General features: G+C 44.3%; 1 protein-coding gene across 2 annotated transcripts in view; it reads right to left on the bottom strand.

Moving 5' to 3' along the window:
* The window catches only part of PANK4 (pantothenate kinase 4 (inactive)), a 445,012-nt gene that overhangs the window by 187,895 nt on the left and 232,856 nt on the right, over positions 1–24,261 (bottom strand). For both annotated transcript variants that reach the window (XM_085609230.1, XM_085609233.1), the window contains exon 10: positions 6,510–6,665. In XM_085609230.1, coding sequence (XP_085465356.1) covers positions 6,510–6,665 — 156 coding nt within the window. The remainder of the gene's footprint in view (positions 1–6,509; positions 6,666–24,261) is intronic.

Here is a 24,261-nt window from a genome sequence, read left to right as displayed (position 1 = left end):
CATAAGGTAGACCCAAATTTGAAGCAAGTGTCATCAATTCTTGTATTACCTATACCACTGAGCGCCAAAGCCCAAAAAGTATTTGAATACTGTTAGACCTGTCAGCCCTTTGGGTGGTCCCTCCTCATCATTATTTATTTTGTCCCACTTTTGCCTCAAACCCTGTTAGTATTTTTTCCTTTTTGGGAACCACCAGACTTTTTCGTATTGATGCAGATTCAGGAAGCCATTTTACCTACCCCTGGAACTTCTGTCTGAGGGCCTGGAGCACAAAATGGTGGCCACCTGTGACCTCATCAGAACCCACTGGAACCTACCAGCACCTTCCAGAACATTCCAGAACCCTGTGACAGTTGGAGGCGGTTTGGAATGTTGAGAAGCTAAAGCCAGAGTTGACAGTTGGAGCTGGCAGTTGGCACCTGACTGGTGAAGAGAGAGCAGTAGAAACCTGAAGGAGGAAGGAGTGAGGCAGCAGGGGTGGAAACTTGTGCCTGGAGTGGGGTCCATAAACCCACCCTTGATACTAGTCCCTACTGACTGAGCCCAGCCTGGAGCCCTGTGGGGAAGAAAGCAAGAAAAACCATCTTAAGGACCTGGACAGCAGGAACAGGCCTTAGAAGTAAAGAAAAGCAAGAATCTGACCTGTTTATTGGTTTCCCTGGAGTCCGACGTCGAGAAGCCTGAGACCTGGAGCCCGAGGTGGAGAAGCAGCGCTGACTGGAAAGCAGACGTCGTACCCGGAGCCGCCAGAGGTCGAGAGAGGGCGCCGACGGAGGTTGTGAGTAGTACCAGAGGTCGAGGAGGAAGTCACCCGAGGTCAAGTGAGCGGCGTCGACGGGGGAGTGAAGTCTGCCCTCCGGAGTCGCCGGAGACCGAGGTGAAGTGTGCCGGAGGTCGGGAGTGGAGATCGCACTCCGGAGTCGCCGGAACCTGAAGAGAAGCGTGCCGGAGGTCGGGAGTGGAGATCGCACTCCGGAGTCGCCGGAACCTGAAGAGAATCGTGCCGGAGGTCGGGAGTGGAGGTCGCACTCCGGAGCCGGCGGAAGTCGACATCGAGCCAAGACAGCTCGACGTCATCGAATCGGAGGTCGACATCGAGCCAAGGCCGCCGACATCGAACCGGAGCTGCCCGAAGTCGACATCGAGCCAAGACAGCCCGACGTCATCGAATCGGAGATCGACATCGAGCCGAGGCCGCCATCGAACCGGAACCGCCTACCGGCGTCGTCAAGAACTGACATTGTGCCGAGGCCGCCGACATCGAACCGGAACCGCCTCACGGCGTCGACACGACTCCAGCGGCGTCGGAGCTTCATATAAAGGGCAGTAAGTGGAATAGAGGGCGCCTAAGGCCCTGTGGAGCTCTAAGAGACCATCCTGAGGGATAAAGAGGTGTTAGAACCAGCCTGGAAGTGCCAGGGGTGGACTGAGACTGATACAGTGACCTGTGTGAGGGGTGGTGTAGTTTGGGAGAGCCAGATTCCTAGATTACCCTTGATCTACCTCAGTTTTAGCCTCAGCCTTACCCAAGCTAGGTGAGACACCCACAGGCCCTCCACCTAACCACAAGCTGTGACTGGGCCAAATCAGCCCATAGTATTTTAAATGTGATCTGATTTTACAAATGTCATTGTTGGCTGGTATTATTTATTGAGGGTACTGTATTTATTGTATTTATTTAAGTTATTCCTGTAATGTATTTATTGTCCTGAGCTAACTTATTTCTGTACAGTATTTATTCCCTCATAGTATTTATTTGACCTGATCCTATTTATTGCACCTGTAAAGTATTACTATTTATTTGACCTGCACTTTTTAAGGAGAAGCTTGTGTACTGTGATTGTATTATTATTTATTCAATCAGCAACTAAGAGAAAAGAAGATAAACACAGAGATATTTTCATAATTTTTAAGGTGTAGTGTCGTTTTTGGAACGGATGCACGCATGGTTATTGTATGGGTATTGCGTATGCTTAACACGGTGCCTGACCCCTGACCACTCAAGCCAAGCTACCACTGTGTGTGTCTGGAAGGACCCCGTTACCACCACCCTTTCCGGTGTGGGAGTGGGGTGTTTTTCTAACAAATACCCTACAACATTCATCTGTTCTTTTTAGGTTGAGCTTTTTAGACCTCTTGTACATACTTTATGTATGCTTCTTTGCTGGCTTACAACCTGCCCACTGCTTTTCATTTGTTTGTACAGTTTTCTTTAAAAATCCTTGCCTGCTAGTGGTCAATACTTCCTCTTTGTTCCTACGTTTTGTCTTTTGTTTCCTCCCACGGAGCTGGGACAAACTACTGTATCTTTGCGCTTTAGTTGTTTATCTGTTGTTTGAGGGACTATTTTTTTTGTTTGTTTCCTGTGCGTTACTGTTTGCCTGTGTTCAGCTTCAGCACCCGTAGCTGCTTGCATTTGAATGCAGAATTCGGCCCTCCCACCTTCTATGTCTACACACCCACCCCCAGCTATCCCAGCGTCACGGTTTGTTTTTTAATTTTTTCCTTACAATAATGTTCTGACAGGTTTCCGTGGAGCGCATGAGGCATTCCATCCCCTCGCACTCACCCTTGTGCCAGGTGCTTCCATCCCTAACCCTCCCACCACGTTACTTGTTGTAAGTTTTCAGGAAGTGATATCACTTCCTGTTTGGAGATGGTTTCCGCTCGTAATTGTTGTGTCCGATACAAACAACAGTGAGCTGCGCACCATGGCGAGTAGGGCCACAGCTGGCAGGACATGGGCTGTGGAGTTTGGGACATTGCGCATGTAGTTCACGGGACTCACCATGCGGTATAAGACAGAGGAGTTTCCTAGCACCTGAAATCTTCCAGAGACAGGATTGCTGCTCGTGGGTGTTTCTTATGATTGGCAGGGAGTAATGTGCTCCTCCAGACACCATCTTTCGACCGAGGGGTTTATGTACCGCCCTTAGCACTCCTAAGATGGCCAGTGCCTTCTAATGCACATGAACATCAAACGTATTAGAAAAATATGCATTACATGGGGCTGAATTTAAACTTTGGCGCTGTTGGGAGAGGGCATGGGCAGTCTTCTGGGGTTTGGGGAGGGGCATTTGTGGCTTGAATGTCTAGTATGCCATTTTCACTTTTTTGGTTTAACTTGCATGCAAATACGTATTTTCAATCTAAAATGAACTGTTTAGTATTTATACATCTCTTAATCCTGGGTTTAAGCCGGTCTGTAAGTGCTTCTAATTTGGTCACCTAAGGAAGCTAGCCTGCTTTGCACGTGCTCACACAGATCATTTCAAATGATGAACATGAAAGCAGAACTGGGTTTCTTTGTTCCAGTCAGCAGCTTGTCCTTTACGCCACACTTGCTCTTAGCTTTGCCTGCGGATTTCTCTCATGATTATCGCTAATGACCACTTTGCTTGCAGGGGTTATTCTCGTGAGGGTGGTATCTCCCCTTCTGTTACTGGGGTTTCTCCTTCCCTGGACCATGCAATGCTTTTACAAACTCCCTGACTTGCTTGTTTATGGCTTTACGTTCACTCCCATGTCACCCCGGCCCTGTATGCAGACGGCCTGCTTGCCAAGTGTTGATGTGGGTGATTGATGCGCCAGTCTATGTGGCCCCGGAGGGAAGTTGATTTATGGCCTGGGTGGGTGAAAGCCTCTTACTGTTTTGCCCAGGATACCAAAAAACACATGTTTTCACCAGAAGGAGGTAATAAAGTTGCAATGACCAATTTCAGCTTCGATTCGGTCTGTTGAGTCTGGTTTACAACCTCTGGGACACGGGTGAACACGGGTGTCCTGGGGAACGTGCACCTGGGTAGGAGATTGGGAAGGGGAGGCTGTGGGGCACTCAGGTCTTGCTCCCTTCATTTGTGAAATGCATTTAAGTCACTTTTTAGGTCTCGCCTGACCCAGCGCATGCGCTGCTCTGGCGAGACTTATTGAGAGGGCTCCAAAAAGTGCTACCAGGCCAGCTTAGAGCTACAGTGCCCGTGCGCCGGCTCGCGCGCCGCGCTTTATCACGATTACTTTCACTTTCACGGCCGCTTTGATCGTGATCACTTTAACTTTCGCGGCTGCACGGCTGCTTGGCATAGCCAATAGGTCTCACTTTTGGGACCTTTATAAGTATTTAGTTATGCAACTGTTGCATGGCTAAACACTTATAAGGTCCCAAAGGCGAGACCTATTGGCTATGCCAATGCTTGTTTTGTTTTAAAATGACGACAGGACCTTAAATATGAACTTTAGCTCAAGGCATGTTTTTCCTATTAGTTATCCGTTGAACATCTCGGGCCATACGGTAGCACGTTAGGAGGGTGACGCTTCCAATAAGGCGAAAATGGACGTTACTTTTAGAGCACCACCATTTCGAAAATCATGTTTGTGGGGTTATTTCTGGGCAGTTTAGGTTTGTACAGTTTAGACTTGGCTCTTCCAACACTCGTAAAAAACATTACTTTGAACCTCACAAACTGCGCTAGTCAGTGCATCATCATCCAGAAATCTTGTCTGTCGACTGACTATTCTGTTTACTTTAAATCACATTTTCTGGAACTGAATATGTGACACCTGATACGCCAACACAATAGCTTAAATTTACATTTTACTCCACTTTTAGAGTTCTTACTCCTCTCTAATAGGGCAGCTTTTGGCATGATGTCATTTAGCTCAGTAGCTTTGTGGGTTTTGGACTGCCTTTTGGGGTGGGATGGAGGAAAGAGTGAAGCCATTTGTAAAGTCATTAGTTATGTTACTGGTCATGTAATTTGGTCACAAAGTATAACGAGGGAGCTGGGTTTGAGCTGCTTATTAGTGTCTAAAGTTTTCAGTTCTGTGTTGTCGCTTTGGGTGTTTTAATTGTGTGACAAGTGTGTGTATGTGTTGTGCACATATTAAATGTGAGATGATTCATACGGCCACTCCATCTAATCCCACGGAGGCCAACATTTCATTTGGAGGGCAATGGAATGACTACCCTTGGTTTTGGGCACTTGCTTCTAAAGCCCCAGAGGCCATTCAGATATTGGTGTGCTGGACAGAAAGCGGTTAGATTTTTGTCCTTCAATTCAGTGAATGAGCAACAGAATTGGGACCCACTGGGAATGTTTTTTTTTGTTTTTAATTTAATTAAGATGTTTGAAATAGAGGACCTGTGTACAGCATGGTGGTGTGTACTTGTTCCCAATCAAGTTAGTCACTCATCACCAGCTAGATTTAAGTGCTCTTGTAGAACTTCACAGCTGCTTATTTCCCATCCAAATCTGCACAAAAAAACACTGACTTTAAGAATGTAATTTAGCAATACAGTATAGCGCTTCAATCCTTGACAGCACAGCACACAGGATAATGTGCTGCATGGCTACACACTTATGCGACTCTTGCTTAGAAACACAATGGCAAAAAAATGTTTTAAGCTGGTTCCAAGATCAAGATGAGCGGCACTGTGGATTTTTGGAAGACATCCCATCGAGTCACTGTAGAAATATCTTGAGTCCAAACCCAATTTACAAGTTGTGATAAAAACAAATTTTCAAAACCCAACCACGGGATGTTGCAGTGTTACCACCACATAAATGTATAGTATTTTCTATCTGCAAAACACACCATAAACAAAGACTTGCAGTTGGATAACTGGAGTCAGTTGCACAAAAAAGCACCCTCACACTCAGGCAATGTCATAGAGGCAGTCTCAACAAAGGATACAATTTAGAGCATGGAGTTATAGATATTCGGGATATGCTAAAAACAAATCCTGGCCTTACTAAATTGCGTACTTTCGAAGCGATCTATATAATTTTTGAAGTACAAGAAGTTGGACCCTTTTATCTACACTCAACGGATAATTAACTCAACAGAACATGTAGAACCAATGATGTAAAGCACGCTCCTATGGATGGCTAAATATGCTTCAACATATCGCCACCAAATCACTATGTGGCACAGAACCGAGAGGGAAGAACTGGCGACAATATATGGAAATAGAATATCAATTTGTTTTCCTATGATATCAATTTAGAATAGCCCTGAAAAAAGTCGGTGTCTTAGTAGACCAGATGAAACACTCGTTGGCTACAACCAACTGAATGGGTAGAACTAATTGTGCAAACAACTTGGAAGATTGTTATACAAAGAAGATTGACACAAACAAAACTGTGGTGGACAATATTTGGACGCAAGTGCCTGCACCAAGTGAAAAAAGCAATTATTGACAAAACATAGAAGTTGAACAACTCCTGTGTCTTGTAATCCGGGCATGATCCACACTTAACCGAAGAAGTTGGTGACTTTAAGGGAAATGAATAACATCAGTGCAGAGGGTCTACATCCTAGCATCTTTCATGCACCACTCTAACTGAATTTGTTTATAGGCATTACTGGTCGAAACAATACTAGAGGAGCCTTAATCCAGATAACAAAAAATGACTGTCATTAAAGCTTCTTTTAGTTCATGAAAGAAAGGAATAAACAGCTCATCAGATATTCTTGGGATATAGATTTACAGACACTTGCATTACTCTCACCCCATTGAGCGACTCCTCGAAGCAACTGAGCCAGTACTCTCGAGCATTGCTGTCCTCTGTGAGGTCCACGGTGTCTGGTATGTAGGAAGAAGAGTCATAGAGAAGAGGAAGCTTCACCAGCTGTCGATCCAGGCGGTCCATTTCCAGCATGTCAAACTAGGGAGAAGACAAATAATGGAGGAAATGAAAACCGTGCCAAAGTAGAATATTAAAGGCATCATGAATTACCACTCATTTCTTGCAATCTCTTGTTGGTACAGCAGCATTCTAAAAGTTCCATACAATTATCGATTTTTAATGCAACTAGTCTAGGAATCTTATGGTGCTGGGGAGGAGTGATGAAAACGCAGCATATTTGTGCAGGGATTCGCCTCATCCCTCTTCCATATTCAGCACCCACCTCAACAAAGTATTCGACAACCTGTCTCTCCGAAGGATCAGAAAGGCCAAGCCAGAGTCATCAACAGGAAACCATGGCACAATCAATTGCAGCACTACCACACAACAGAAAACTCTAAATGATGAAACCTGAGAAGCACATGCCTGTACACACAACAGAAAGCATAGGGCTATCCGCCAAGCTGCACGCAACACCCAGGCCTTTTCAATTCTAGATGGTAAGTAACAGCCTGACAAAGCTTCATCACAACCTAATGTTAAGAAATATGGTAGAAGTAGATGTGACCATGAAGGCCCGTGGTAGCCACTGTCAATTTAAATCCCAAAATTCATTTAATTTCCAAATTTCATTGTGTGGGTACGGTTTTTGCAGTAGTAGTACTGATTGAATGATTCATTCACAAAAGTGATCTGGGTAGTCCTTGAAATTTGGGCCTAATTTTTTTTAATGGAAGTTATTAAAACTAAATTCACTGATACTTTCTTTTTCTCCCTTAAATGTTATTTTTTGTAAAAATTAAAACGCTAAAGATAATAAAGAAAATGCATACAGCAATACCGGTTTAGTAACTTTCAATTTAAGTAATAAAGTAAACCAAATATTTTCTCACAGACTATACTCTGCTTCACTGCTTCAACTGCCTACTTGTCCATCAAAGTTTACAAAGGTCCCTTAAACCTGCCATCATATTAAAATTAAATAACGCTCCTATATGGGAAATACCTACATATCAACATATGCACAACACCCTTTATGCAGAAATGTATAAAACAAGCTTTAAAAAAAAAGGAACAAAAAAAGAAGCAAATCAAGAGCACAGCTCACCTTGGACTGGAAGGCCATAGCCGCTCTGCCTCAAGAATCATGTCATAATGACCTTAGGTGAAGCACCAGAACACAGCTTTCAGATAAAGAGATCAAAGTAGTGGGACCCAAGCACATGTGGAAAAACAGCCTTCACCCCTTATATATTCATTATTACCTACTCCTCAGAATTTCTCTTTCTACGGGCGTACATTGAGCTGGGTGTGGGAGAATCTTATGGAGAAAGGGGCATGAGGATGTATGGGCTACTAATACAGCACGCCCAATAGATTTTGGCAAAACTGAGAATCAGCTCAAAAACAGCTTGCTTTAAAGATATCAAAGATTTTTGGTAGGTGATCAAATGCGACTGGCATAGCCTTGTTCCTCATCACACGCATGTGGACTCTGAGGTGATGGGCAAACAGTTACTATACAGCAGTCTGAAATGCAGACTTCCGAGCTCCTCAAAGCCTCCTCAAATCCACCAATCGGTGTAAATCTTAAATTACCAGTTCACTATCACAGGTGGCAAGTGAATGAAAGGGTTTATGGGACAAAACTGAAAGAACCAAATTAAGGTCCACTAAAGGAGGCAAGTTCTGAACTGAATTAAAAAGTTCAACAAAATTTGGGCAGGATGAATAAACGTCAACTTGAGTTACTCTGGTATCCACCAGCTGGCCTAGTGACAAAAGGTCAATCAACTGCACTCATATTGGGCCTAGCACCTTGCAGATTATACAAAACATGAAAGAAACTACAACTAGTGATGCTGACCTTAATAGGAAGAATCAAAAAGACAATGAAAAGGAGAGTTTAGAAATAATTTACACTAGAGAGTTAGCTGTGAGGGTTCCTGGTATGCACCTCACGAACTCCATATCAGCAGATTATGTGAATAGCTCCCACCAAAAGGCGGTCTTACACTTTAAGGACAATTTGAAATGGGTGTGATAACGAAAGCAATGTCTGGCGCCTTATGTTCACTCACAGATTTCTCAAGGACCAGGGGAGAAACAAACAGGAGAATTGAGGTCTCCTGCCCCCTAGCCAGGACTGACTGAAAGCCTGCAAGCCATTAAGGGGGTCAACAGTCAGTCAGAGGAGGATTTCCATATTCTACTTTGTCCCTTAACCACTTCCCCATAAAGAGCATCCATATTGCCTTGAGGCGGAGAATAATTCCTGTACTATTTGCTTTCATTATCCCAAGGAACTCATATCCTTAACCACTGGGAAGGCAGTGGAGAATTACGGGCTTTTGCTGTGGTGTAGAGCTGCAGCGACAACAAATGCCTGCACCACTGGATGCAAGGTGGCACAGGAAAAGCCATGATGGGTACATCCTGTGCTTGGTGTCAATCTTTCAGATGATTACCCGAGAAGAGCAAGGTCGTGAATATTTCCCAGCCTGCCTTCTAGAAGTCGAATGAAAGAAAGACACTCTGATGACTCATTTCACGTCATCCAGACTTGCATTTTTTTGTAATAATTTTGGAATTATTTATTTATGGCTTGTAGCACCCAAAAGAGGGTGGGCAGGGATGACAGTTGAGGGTGGCAAAGCATCCCTGGTACCTTTCAAATTAGGGTGGGCACCATGATGAAGTGTTCTGTTTTTGAAGTTTTATCTTAATTATGGGCTTCAACCTTCAGCCTGACGTCCAACAGATTAGGCCATAGGGGAGTCTAAATATACACTCGAGCAGCACAAGTGGGATCATACATATAGGGAATATTGGAACAATTGATCTAGTTGAGTTATGGCATGAAGTTATCTCCTTGTTTACAAGGAAAGTAAGACCTAGACCATGGATCCACCTTTAAAGATAACATACAGCTTTAGGCTATGCAGGGTTGCCTGAAGCATACTACGGTATGAAACGTGACTCATAAGTGTTGCCATTAGTGTAGTCTGTCCGGCTGGTTTACAGTACAATAGGCCCTTCATCAAAGGTCAGACGACAATTCCCAGAATAAAAGTCTCCCTAGAACAGGTTGACAGCTTAAAAAATAATACACCACTCACTTGAGACCGAATGGGTTTCGATTCTTTTTTATGAACAGTGGAATGACCCATATCATACAAATGTAGGACCATGGAACCAAGGGCAGTAATCTTAAAGACCTGCGAGCAGGCAGGGGAAAGTGAAGATTAGGGAGCGTATTCCTGGGTGGGTCCCAAAGTTCCAATCTTCAAGTGGAATAAAAGGATGAGCACTCGGTACCAGTAGTGCGTGCAACTTGAACTCTTGCACAGAAAGCAATTTAACGGTGCCTCGCACAAGGGCTCCCATAGGCCATGAGTAAGAATGAAAGGGGGCGAATCGGTTATAAACTGACAGTTCAATATGACAAAAAAAACTCCTTTAAGCAAATTTAAGTGGATGAGACTTCCAAATGTTTTAGAGAATGAAAATATAAGCACTCATGTCTAGCGTTTCCAGTTCCTTCTTAGGCGGCCCCTGACAAGTATCGACAACCAATATGAGTGGAGGCTGAAGGGGTTTTGTAGTTTGTTTTAACAGATGAAATTGACAAGGCAAAGGATACTTCTTGATAATTTCATCCATAAGAGTTATGATTTTATAAAACCAAAATAATGCCCCTGCCTCTCCTTGAAAGACTCTTTCCATACTACAGAAGAATAAAAATAAAGAAAAACGTTATTGTTCCCTAATGCTCACAGCTCAAATTTCATTAACATGGAGACAGGGGGATGGGATTTCTTAAAATGACCATGACCTTACTGTGTGTATACAGGAAGCAGGTCAGAGAATACAAAACTGACATTTTCACTTTGGCCACATTCAAGCATGACAATTTCCCATTCAAGCGTATAGTTGGCCACTATATGTTGTACGGCCCCAATTATGTGCAGAACGCTCAAAATTGTACGAGTAGCATGAAATGGAAATCTATAAGCGTAGGCACTCACTATCACGAGGTGTCAGTTTGCTAATGAGAAGTGCAGGCATTCGCCTAAGAAAAGTACTGCATGCCTTTTAAGCGCAGGGACTCTCTCTTTCAAATGAAGAAGTGTAGGTACTCAGTACCGGTGAGTACCTTCCCATTTAAAACACTATTTGTGATTAAACTGTGAGACCACTGTGCTGGAATAACCCACGGATTACTGTATACAACCCCCTCAGTGGGGAGAGGCCATGATCACCAGTAAATGCAATATAGATGACCATGTACAACCATATAAAAACACTTCTTACTTATTAACATAATTACTAAAGCCTTGAGATGCTGTACTTTAACCACGTCACCAGAGGATGCTCCAGGAATGACCTGCTCCATTGGATTTTGTCCCCCCCCCCCTCCTGCCCCAGCCCACCCTTCATACCCAGCCTCCCAAGGATGTGGGTGAACGTTTCTTAATAGCACTTCGTAATCTGACCAAATTACAACTTTATTGTTAAACATTTCTATAACATTTATATTGTACCAAACATACCCATCAGAAAACTGTATGCAGATTTTATCAAATTTCATATTTCTTCGTCTATTACTCATTTACGATAATATAAAATCTAACAAAATATTAAATCCTGAAGGAAACCTTATAGTTTTTTTTACAAAATCACCATTAGGATGCAAAATCTTTTATGCCTCAAATGTTGTTTGCTAACAAAAGCCCAACTTTCCACATCAGAGCATACTGTTGATTGCACATACCATCACTGTTTTTTCATTGTTTTTACAGTGATGCAGAACAAGAACCTATTACCTCAGTGCTGTATATTTGCGCCTACATGTTTTACCAATCGTTGTTGTTTACAATTTGATAAATGTAACCTCATTGGAAGTTTGTATTTAACATAAAAAATTTGAGAAAACAAATCTAATTTTATGGGGAATTGCTGCCTATCCTGTACATCACTACCATGATCCAGATACATGGCATAGTATATTTGCCTGAGCAAAAGTGTACTCTGGTGCAATTTAACAATAAAAGTGATGGGAAAATCTCCACTACCTACGCCAGTCCTACCCAGGAAAAATGTAAAGAAACCAGCCAAAGAGAGTATGTGGATGGAGGGAAAATCCAAATACAAGAACCCCAAACTCTATTTTTCTCTTTTTCTAGGGTGGAGCAGAACAGCAAAGCCCCATAAAACGTCTCTTGAGTCAGAAAGCTAAATACTGTTGTTAGATGGCACTGTCACTATATAACTTAACCTTAAACTACAAAATGAAAGAAAAGACAGCAAAATGCAAGAGGCTACTTACTGAAAACTGGTGGTAAAGAAAACCAGTGAAGATGGAAGGATGGAGTAGAAAGAGAATTAAAACATAAAAGACAGGTGGTTACGTTTGAAAGAGAATTAAAATAAAAAAGACAGGTGGTTAAGTTTAAGCAGCACATGCATTGAATCTCCTGAATACAACCAACGATGAACTGCACACATAATGGAGGGATCAGGCCCATAAGACAACCTGGTGATGTGGAAAGCAAGAACTCAGTACCATAATCCTGAGAGCCATGTTGTACACCTGCATGGCTGCTGTTCAGCTTGGCTAAAAGTTAGTGGCGGAGAGGAGAGTGGCGTGGAGTATCATAGAGTAGAATGGCAGAGAGTGTTGTCTACTGAAGTTGCAGTGTGGAGTCACGTAGAGTTTCATACACTGGCGTAGCATTGAGTACTGTTGTAGACTGCATTGCAATAGTGTGTTGCAGAGTGCAGTCGCGTAGAGCGCAGTGGCGTAGAGTGCCAGGGCATTGAATTCAGTGGTGTACAATGCAGCATCGAAGAACGTAGTGGTGTAGATTAGGGTGGAGAGGCACGCGCAGAGTGGTGCAGGGTGGAGAGGCACGCGCAGAGTGGTGCAGGGTGGAGAGGCACGCGCAGAGTGGTGCAGGGTGGAGAGGCACGCGCAGAGTGGTGAGGCACGCGCAGAGTGGAGAGGCACGCGCAGGGGCGCAATGTGCAGGGGCGCAGAGTAGAGAGGCGCAGAGTACAGTTGAGTGCAGTAGCGTAGAGTGCAGAGTAGAATAGAGTGGCAAAGAGTGCAGTGGCGTAGAGTAGCATAGAGTGGTGCAAAATAGAGTAGCATAGAGTGGTGCAGAGTAGCAGAGAGTGGTGCAGAGTAGAGTAGCAGAGAGTGGTGCAGAGTAGAGTAGCAGAGAGTGGTGCAGAGTAGAGTGGCAGAGAGTGGTGCAGAGTAGAGTGGCACAGTGGTGCAGAGTAGAGTAGCAGAGAGTGGACTGGCGCAGAGTGGACTGGCGCAGAGTGGCGTAGAATGCAATGGCATAGAGTACATTGTTTCAGAGTAGAATGGAGTGGAGTGGTGTAGAGTGAAGTGGGGCAGAAAAGAGTGCAATTGCATAGAGTGACGTAGAGCGTAATGGTGAAGATTAAAGTGGAGTAGAATGCAGTGGTGCAGAGTAGATTAGAGTGGCATACAGTGGATTGGCATAGAGTGAAGGCATAGAGTTGAGTGTTACAGAGTAAAGTGAATTGGCGGAGTGGAGCAGAACGCAGTGTTGCAGAGTGGCATAGAGTACAGTAGTGTATAGTGGAACTGTGCAGAGTTGATTGGAGTGGCCTCGATTACAGTGGTGTAGAATGCAGTGGCAGAGTACAATGGTACAGGGAGTGGAGTGTGCAGAGGCATAGAGTGCAGTGGCATATTAAAGTATCTGTTTCCAACACACTTCAGAAATAACCAAAAAAGTGCTTCATTTGTGTTCCTAATTCTGAACTACTTAAACAGTTCATATAAATGTTGTTGTGTGCTTGAAAAAAAACCCTCTCCTACCCCCAGTATCCGGCAAGATTGTCACATAAATCCTCTAACTTTGAAGTCAGAAAATGAAAATCAAACCAGCGTACTGGGAAAACAGCGCCTGACATTTGACCTCGATCTTTGAATGTACAGCAAATGTGACGAGATAAGAACAAGATTTACAGGTCTCTTTACAGAAAGGGATACTATCATAAATAACGTTTGGGCAAGGGAAGGTACGAACTCAAGCTGTACAGCCTAAAACACAAAGCCAGCAAATGGAAAGCAAGAAAACGTGTGTTACAAACCACAAAGCCAATGGCAAGCAACGGGCAGAATACATTCACAGATCAACTTTCCGAATGTCCCCAAGATGTCTTTAGCGAACCAGATAGCTTCCCTATTTGGTAGTCTGCGACCTAAAAACCACAAATAGTGTACTATTTCTGAGCTTTGTAATGGAAGGGAGATGGGCACATGAAGGCCAGTTTAATCCCTCACACCTTCACCCACCTCTGGCATTAACTGCCCTTACATTATTCAAACTCTGTTGGGCTATTGGAGTTTAAATAATTTATGGCTGGAGTCCCACTACTGACCACTGACTGGAGAAGCTGCCAAGGGAGAGGGGAGGGCAGAAGATAGCAACATTATACACACACACACCTATATATTCATAAAGCCACTATTACATGTTTAAATTAAATAGACCTGCATAATAGCTGACAGTTAAACAAGCTAATTCTGAGTCCTGGTGATGTATTTTTGAGGTGTCCTTAGTGTTTGTTTCCATAGCTGCTTTGGCCTGAAGACATTCCATGGATAAAATTATTTTATGCGGTTCGCTTTCTAGTGAGACAGATTGGATCAGGTAAGACGTCACAAATGAATTTGCCTTTTGTGTACCCAGTGCTTCGTATGCGATGCAGAATTGGACTAGCAGTACGCATAGATTTGCTCTTTTCAAAACACTGAGCTCTCTGATACTGTGGGCCTGAATACGAGATTGGTGGAAATTGATGGCTTTCAGGTCCATTAACATGAACTTTAGCCAGGTTCTAGGCGTCTGTACGATCTGTGAAATTACACAGTCTACAGTCAGATTGTGAGAGATGGTTTTACATCCCTTGTTCTTCAAGTAGATTCGAATTCATAATATATGACAGAGAATTTAAGGTTAAACAAATATATTATATGCATTCTATAAAATGATAAAGACATTATTGAACTGTCTATACCATTCATAGCAAATTTGCGGGCAATGAGGAATCGTACTGAAAAATGCTTTTTTGCCCCTATTTCAAACAGCAATCAAACTAAAATCAATAATAACGAGCAACTATTAACTCTAGTTTATTCTGATAAGTCAGTTCACTTTGCCAAGCAGCGCTCATTCTGCTCTTTCAATCTGGCGCTTGGAAACAGTTGCACTCTGGTTGAGACTGCAGCTGCTCAAGACTTTAACAAGAGAGCATGAAATGGCCAAAAAGTCTCCTTAGGAAGCGCCAGAGTTTCTAATCTGAAATTTTTTTGATTTCTGTCGATTCACTTCGACAAGCTTTGCAGCTGTTTATGGCCACAGGACCAAATGCTTCATCTGTGCACTTCAGGAGCATGGAAAAGTTGGCATAATTTGCACAATATGGGTCTTATTACAAACAAGAGAACATGGCACAAGATGCAAAAATAAGAGACCAGGGCTCAACTTCAAACTGTGCATTCAAAAAGTTGTATAACAGAATGGAAAATTGCTGGTGCTACATCATTTAGTTTAAGGAGAGGCACAGTGCACAAATGAAGCACACACATAAAAAGGCTTGTGTTGTCAACGTGTGAAGCACAAACCAATCGGTCTGCATATATTAGGAAGAGGAGTGCATTGCATAAGCTAACAGGCATTGGCATAGCCAATAGGTCTCGCCTTTGGGACATTATAAGTGTTAAGCCATGCAACAGTTGATGTTGCACCAAGGATATTGTGCTGCATAATTAAATACCTATAAGGTCCCAAAGGCGAGACCTATTGACTATGCCAATGCTTGTTTTTTTGTGTGTTTTTTTTTGTTAATCGGCCAGCAGGTCCTCGGGTGCATCAAATACATCTGAGAAAGTGCAATAAGCACAAAAATTAAACAAACGTTTTCCTCAGTACTTCTTAGTATTGTTAATACTGAAGACTTATACTACGTAAGAGAATGTTTCATGGAACATCAACCCTGAAATGTGATGTGGACAAGAAATTGTGCAAGTAGTTCTTCAAACCATTATGTGTTTAAAAACACTGCTGCCTTGCGTGTATTGAGTCTGTCTCCCGCTTCCAACCACCCCAAGGTCAGTAAATGAAATACAGTAAATTTATTAACACTAACCTCTGTTATTTATAGCTCTGGGTAGGACATTTGTCGCTGCGGGTGCTGTCTGCTTATTAACGGTGCCACCCACACTACCGCAAATGACCCCTCCACACACTACTCGGCCGACCATAAAGACCCACTGGCCCCTTCTCTGACATGACTTTTTACTAAGCTTTTCGAGGAAAAAAATGCAACAGCCGACGAAGTTCATACCTTCTATTTCAACTACTCAGTAGGCGGGGGCTCTCACTATGAGATGTGAACAGGTGACACTACCAGCACAAACCGACATCTCCATCACTTCTGAGAGCAGTGTGCGCACGGGCACCCGAGGCGTACGGAGCCCAATATTGTTTGAATCACACATGTTCCGGACAATTACCTGGTACTCATGTCATGTAATTGGTACAAAATGAGAACGATGTTGGCCAGAGCTGTCGGCCCCCGCCTGGCGAGGGGATCTCTGAGACAGAAAGCTGGAAGAGGGCGATCAGTCCCATTCACACCCGGGTTCCGGAGTCCAACTGGGGCAACTTCTAAGTACCAGCGCCCGGTCTGCAGGGCGGCCGGCTCCGGCTCATGCATAGGCTGCACACCACTACCTTCTGTCAGACTCACGGCTCAGCCGGGGGCTGTCGAGCTACGCAGCAGCCCAGGGAACTCGGGAACACTAACTGGCGCTGCCTGCAGCGGGCATTGGCAGGTTCTGCTGGAAGCAATTGTAGGATCCCGTCCTTCTACAGCCCCTCCCCCAGCAAGCAATGCACCTTCTTCTCCGGAGTTCAGCTGTGTGCCAGCTCCAGATTCGCTCCATGGTGGGTCACTACCTCCAGGGGAGAGGGGGCATGGCGAGCGCTATGCTCGCTCCCTCCCCCCCCCCCCCCCCCCCGCATCGGGCATGTGCCCTCCGACCATCCCGATCCAAGCACCTCCTGCGGAGCCTCGCAGCGTGGCAACCTCGAGCCCGCGCGGGCCGGAGCAGCCACGTGTGAATTCTAGAACTAAACAAGTACTAAATAAATACCAGTGCGTTTTCCAGGTCAGCCATCGCGTGGATTGCAACTCGGGACATGTGTTGATGAAGGAGTATGGGAATAGGTGGTGTCCGCGTGCCCCGTAGAAGATTAACCTCGAATATAACACTGCCCTATGCATGCGTGCGAGTGCAGACGGAGAACCCTAGGCTTGTATGAGGAAGTAGCCAGGGCAGTAATGGCAGCAGTTTCCCATGTAAAAAATACAACCTAATGGGCAGACTATGCTTTTATATGTGATGAAGCAGGAGGCATAAGGGGTGCTTGCTTTTAAGTATTCAGACCCACTGCCAGTCACACCCCTCAGTGCTCATCTGCCCTGAAGTTTCTCAAGTTGCCCTGGTGGTTGCTTTCCCTGTAAAGACAATAATAAAACATACAAGCAGGGCAGCGCGGCGACCGCGAACGCGCTAATAATGCGCGCGCGTGCTACAAGGGCAAACCACTGCAACCAGCGCTGACCGCCATCTGTGTCCAATTAAGATAATTGGTTACAGATGACACTGCTGCTCGCCCCCGCGGACCCTAGGCCAAGGCAGAGAGAAGGCGGGCCATGCCCCCACCTTTAGCCAATTGCGTGCTGTCTTTCTTAGAAAGACGCATGCGAAGGCCAATAGGTGTGAGTTTTTAAAAAAAGCACACGCACAAGCGTGTGTTTAAAGTTAAAAAGCCCTTACTTAAAGTCTCGCAGAGCAGCATATGCGTGCTGGCTCAGGCAAGACCTAAAAAGGCTGTTTCACATCAGCCCGCAAGAGTGGACAGTCTGCCTTCCCGAAATAAGGTTTTTCGATGATTGATAGACACAGAGCAATTTTAAATAACTTATTTTATGGCGGTCTTTATTGTGCCATAGACCGTCAGAAACTTGGAGTAGCACCCACCACTAAGCAGTAATAATCAAAGTCATAAATAGTGCAAAGGGATCAATTAATGGCATGAGTGGCTTAGCAAATTGATAGTATATGTGATTGGTTCAATATGGTAGGTTTCCATCTATCTTTACAATCCTTGATATTTATGAATCACAAAGCAACTGCTTAGGCAAATAACACCACTAGCTGGTATGCTAAAGAGCAACTGCAACTGGGAAAACTCCAACAAACAATAATTGAAAATTCATTTGAAAATTCATCTGCAGATCTGACTTTGAAAGACCTTTTACCTGTTGTCTTCCTACTACCTATTGTCTTCTGTTACAAGAAGCACAAGTTACTTAACTTCGGTAACCAGTTATCTGGTAGAGACCGTCTTGGTCATCTGACAGAGACTTCTGGCAGCAGATTCCTAACCTGCGCACCCTCTGCCTTCAAAAATAGAGATTGAGCTGCCCTCTACCAAGACGGTATATGCCTGCCATTGGAACACATTTGTGGCTTGCATTCATAAAAAATTACACCCTTTCTGCAACCTTTTCTCAGGTTCTTCTATTTCATCTTTCTTTGGCCCAGCTCTGGGCACTAGTAAAAGTTTGGTGTCTACCATTTCGCTATCCTTGCAGTTGCCAGACAATTTTCTTTATTTAAGTCACCCACTGTGACTAGGTTCCTGAAAGAACTACAACACGTTTCCCCTCTGGCTATTCATCATGCCCCAATGGGATCTTAACCTAGTCCTTACCTTCCTCATGTGCCTCCGTTTGAGCCATCACACAACTGCCCACTTCACCTGCCGACTATCAGAACAGCCTTTCTAGTGGTTATAACATCAACCTAGAGGGTCAGCAAACTGCAGGTCCTGTCTGTATAACCTCCTTATAATGCCTTTCACCCAGACAAGCTGGTTCTGAGGACCCATGCCGCCTCCCTCCTAAAGGTTGCAACACCCTTTTTATGTAGGCCGAACCATCATCTTGCCTACATTTGTTGCTCAGCCTCACCCGTCTAAAGAAGAGGAGAGACTCCACCATCTAAACCCAAAATGAGCGTCGTTGTTCTACATGGATCGCACAAGAGAGTTTCAGGTGGACAATAAACTCTTTGCAGTAGATGTTCGCGCTAAGGATGGGAAAGGGGTGCAGGAAGGACCATCTCACGATGAATAGTGCTCTGCATAAAGATCTGCTATGCATTGGCAAAAGAACAACCCAGAGGGCTTGCGTGATAATTCTAACAGAGGCAAGGCTGTGACCACTGCATTAGCCCACAAATTCCCTGTCCATCTGTCAGGCAGCAACATGGGCGTTTTTGCACAAGTTCATCAAGCACTAATGCCTGGATGGTTAGGTTCATCGTAATGGGCACTTTGCTTGTTCGTTCCTGCAGGACTTTTTGGTCAAATCTGTTTGCAGAGCCACCTCCAGGGAGGTATTGTTTGGGTATTTATTCTAAGGTAAGGAATCTACAGTTAGAAGAAGTCTCTGAAAAGACTGCCACAGAAAATAACCAATCTGCTAGATAAAGGGGGAAGATGTGGCCATTTGGCCCAGACCTGAAGATTTTGAAACTGAAAATAGAGGTTTGATTCCAGTTTTCAGGTCGGCATACTGTGATTGTGGGCTAATCACCTAATCTCACTGTGCCTATGAGCAAGAAAAAAAATATTGGTAATTATGTTTGGTTGTCTTGTAAATCATTTTAATGTCCTCGGGTCAGGTGAGTGCTATGAAAAACTGCCTGTTGAGCTGTTGCTAGTTGGATTGTCATTCACGTGTTGAATAAGCCTCCCAAAATAGCAAGCACGTAATGGAGTGATGGCTCCTACCGTTCAGCAATTGGCTTTGTTGCCAACATCGTTCAGTTCTGGCTCAGCCCACCAGGACATCCACTGGGTATTAGGAATTGTAAGCAACTTAATTGTGCCCCTTTACATTGGAGTTCACAGGCAAAAGAGTCAGACATAGCTGGCGGGTGCGTTTCTTCAGCCGGGTCTGGTGGCTCAGTGGACTAACGCGACCACCGCAGGGGCCCATGTTTGACCTCATGGTCACTGGTTCAAATCCCGGTGGGTCCACTCAGCCTGTCATCCATCTGAGGTCTATAAAATGAGTACCATTGAGTTGGATAACTATAAACATCTGTTATTCAGCGCCAAGATGCCGACGGGTGAACGTGTGCTTTACAAATACACGTTATGTTCATGCTGTGCATCGATGGTGGCCACATTAAGTGCTACCATGAATCTGTTTTAGCTCTTCATGTGCCACCATAGTCTACTTTGGCTTCTTACTGTAACCATAGCTGAAGTAGCAGCTGAGCCCAGGGACTGCTAGTGCCAAAGAGGCCAGTCTGTTCAGCGGAGCAACCTGCACCAGCTCTGCAGTTTAGAAGTGTTAGCTGGAATAAGCATAGGGCTAGCTCTCTGCATGAATGTAAACATTTGAAAAAAAAATTTGTCTTTTGTAACTGCACTACCAGACGTTGGACACTTAGTCTTCTAGTGCTACATGGCGATTCTGACATTTTTTGCCAGCGACAATACTTGAGGGGGCCGTGATCTGAATAGTGGGCAATACTATTTCACTCTCCACATATGCTCGCCTGATGCTGGTGAGGACTGTACTGCGTCAGGCACAACAAAAATTATGTTTTCTGCTTCTGGTGGCACTTGCACAAGTTCAGTAAAACGTACCTCAGATCGTCCAGGAAGAAAGCAGCACACTAGTGGGCACCATCACCAGCCCCTGTATCCAGAGACATAAATCTATTTTTTTTCTGTGGGAGAGTGTTCCAGTGCCAGTGGTTGGCTATGCGTGGTGCTGGATTTACTTCAGCTCTGAGTTGGAATAATTTACTACTGTTTTGGCCCCCCTTTTGGCTGCAGTAACTATAGACGTGTAGTTTGTGACTAGCAATGGACTTACTCTTTTGTGGGTGGGTCAATGTTCCTCTCTATACCTCTTCTTACTGCTCCATAATCCCCTCAATATTAGTCTTAAGTAGTCCCCATTTTCAAGCCACTCTCCAATGTCCCTCTGACAATTACAACTAAAATGTATACCTAGGTGTGCGGAGACTCTGCAGTCAGGTCAGAGATCTCTGAACAGAAATATATAAGAGTGACTGAGATGTAAACTCTGCATGTAGGTTGGAGAATAACATTTTGTAGAACGTTTGTAGTATTTTGTAGCAGTACAAAAGTAAAAATGCAGTTTGTGTCTCTACTTCGTTAGTCGACTTCAGCAAGTAAGGGTTGACAGCTTTAGCCTGTGTTTCGAACACTTCTTTTTACACAACTTCTATCGCTTCACAGACAGCAAAGATAGCTAGGAGAATAGGAAAGGTGATAAAGATAAAGTATGTATCTTCTGCCATCTAGTGGATATATTTTGAAACGGGGTCTAAAGAAATTAGAAAAATATGCTTTACTTGGAGCTTCAGTGCAGTGCTTTCCTTCGGTCTTGAATTAAACATTCCGGCTTTGTACAGAAATTAGATTGCATGGGATTACAATGTGTACAGTAACTCAGCATACACATGTAATCATAGGTACAACTGTTCCACAAGGAGAAAGCTAAAGTTCTGTATGGACCAGCAGGCCTCAGCTCTAGTATTTGGAATAATCATGCAGGGGTTCATCTTGTGATTGATTCCCTCTATTACCAGTAATCAATAATTAGGGGTGGGCAGAATTTGCGTAGTTGCGCTACGCAAAGCTCCGCGAAACGGTAAAAAAATCTCCGCGAACCCGCGGAATTGCTTGTTCCGCCCGTTCACGATGCTTTTTTCCTGTTCGCGAACGTGGTTTGCGTGCTCGCTCGGGGGGATAATACAAGCGCGTACAAGAAAAAAACTCCACGAAGCCACGGATCGCGGAATTTTTGGCAATTCCGCGTTCTCCACCCAAATTCCGCGAGCGGAACGGAATTTACCGCCAAGGCCTATCAATAATGTTGAATATGACTTTGGCCAAGCCAGCTTGAAATTAGTTGTGGCCCATCATTTGTGAAACAAATATAACTTTCCCTCACGAGAGCAAGGGAAGGACCTTACTTTTCGATGTTTGTGCCTTATTTTTTATTGCACAAGACTGTAGAGCTGCATGGCACTAGTACCACAAGCTTGCAGAATAAATAACAGGACACAGACATCAAACACATGGAAAGTAACAGCGCAAAAAAGCAAAGCACATATAGTCTGTGCAAATTGGTGTATTGTAGCTAAATATTCTTGCTTGACCAGTGCTTGTTACATCAATGCTGGTGGTTCCATCACTTATTACCAGGTCTTTAAGTGGGCCGGGTCTCACTAGTGCCGAGCACCGGCAATTTTTTAAAGGGGGCCTCGAAACGGGTCTCTATCGGGCTCTGTTTCGTGCCCTGGCACAAGCGGTCTGTTTTTTCCCGGACTGCAGTGACAGCAGGCACATTGATGTGTGCCTGCTCACACTGCTCACTCCTCACTAGTGGAGAAGTTACAGCATGACGTCATGCCAGGTGAGCGTTGTAGGGGAAGGGAAATCCTTTAAAGAGAGTCATTTTCTCTCTGGATTTCCCTTCTCTTTGCAGGAGCAGCAACACTGTCCTTTTGTCAGCAGGGCTTTAAGTGGAAACTTTTTCAATATAATATACAAGCCATAGTTGCTGCTTATTTATCTTATGCAACTAACAACCATTGACAAAGCCAATAGTCCTGACCTGTTGTAGGTATGATGTTACTTGTTGTATCATATCTCTGGATGCAATGGTAGAAACAGCAAAATACAAGTCAGGCGGCACACTATGCTAAGCACAGATTTTTAGCTTACGTGTATTTAAGACACACCCTTAATTATATTGTTCATGCCCCTTTGAGAGACCCACCCCAGTTTTTTATTCCCACTTAAAGCCCTGCTTATTACTAAGTTTTGGTTATCAGGTCAACGAACAAATTGCTTAGTTTCTGTAACAATTTCAGATGGACACAGCCAGGGCATGAGTCGGGGTTACACGCGGGTGGACGGCGTCCACCCACTTTTTTCACAGGGGGAACGCCGTCCACTCTGCCGAGAATTTGGGCCCCACTGAATAATGTGCCGAACTCGTCCCGGTGTCATTTCCAAACATCGGGACACTTTCAGCAGCGCCTTCCTCTTTGTCTGCTTTCCATCTGCAACAAGCAATAACGTTCAGGCGGGACGGGGCTTTCTTATTTAAGCCTCCTGCTGGGCCCATAACAAAGGCCGAATTGGAGAGGTCATCAAGCCTCCTTTTGTTCGAGTCTCGTGGCTGGGAGCAGTCAGGAGCCTCACAACCGATGCAAATGAAGCGGAGGGGAAACAAAGGCCTACACCTTGTTAGCACTTCACACATACTTGAGAGGCAGCTTTTCACTCTGTTCAGTCCTTGTTTAGGAGATATGCATGCACTGTAAAAATATCAGATGTGTTGGTCTTTCCCAGTATTTACACAAAGCAAATTGCATTTATACAGAGCATACTATATATAGAGCTTACTTCCCCTGAGGAGGCGTTGAAATAATTTGAGTACCACTATTTTTTTTCGAGTATAGCCCTACTCATTCCAATGCAGGGTGTCAGAGCGCTTTACATCAACACGTGCATATTACATGTACAGTAAATTATATAAGTTTGTAAATGAATGTATAGGGTGTGTTACATAAAAGTGGGGGATTGCAAGGTGTAGAAGTCACATATCTTCCATAGCTCACTGAGCTATTATCCTCGCATGCACTCAAACGTACACATGATAGACCTGCTAAACATATATGTGAGGGCTTTAGATCTGATGTCACTTCTTGTGATTCCACTTCCTGTAAAGTCATGGCTTGTGATACCACTTTCTATCATGTCCATTCCTGTGATGTCATGTGCGATGTCATTCGCTGTGATGTTGCGCGCCTTGATGTCACGCACCGTGATGTCACTTGCTTACTGCCTAACTAGGTTAGTCCCCCCATTTCTTTTTTTTAGGACTTGCGCTCTGTACACTGCAGATTCCTCACCTTAGAATATTCCTAAAGCACCACGCTGGATTCTGAGATTATTGTACCAGTGCTTTCGTGTGCAGCTAGGTGGCGTTGTGCAGACTCGCACTAGTTGCATACCGCCCTGGAAGTGACGGAGCAGAGCCAGACCCAAGCACCACCCTATCATGTCAGTTTCATATTGTACCCTTTCTGTATCCTCAGACGGGGAAAGTTAACAATTCTTGATCCAGATAGCTGAACACTAACTTGGGACCTTGTTGAATGTTAAAAAAGAGGACACTCCACAGAAAAGTGAGGCTGGAGGGCAGAAAGGAATCTGCGGTTAGATAGGGTATCGGCCAGAAAGAGTGTTATCAAAGGTAAGTAACTGGTCCTTCTGATGGATACTTTTAACCGCAGGTTACTGACCTTAGAATAGATACCATAGCAGCACCCTGCCCCCACCCCCACCCCAACTATGCCAACATTTTACAAGTGGAACACGGGAGATTTTGAAAAAATAAATGGAGCATGCATTTTCCCCAATTGACATATATTGGGGGTGGAGGCAAGTTTAGA

The sequence above is a fragment of the Triturus cristatus genome, chromosome 1_2, assembly GCF_964204655.1.
Source record: "Triturus cristatus chromosome 1_2, aTriCri1.1, whole genome shotgun sequence".
NCBI classification, from domain to species: domain Eukaryota; kingdom Metazoa; phylum Chordata; class Amphibia; order Caudata; family Salamandridae; genus Triturus; species Triturus cristatus.
Note: the sequence above shows the minus strand (reverse complement) of the source record. Positions and strands in the feature narration are given on the sequence as shown.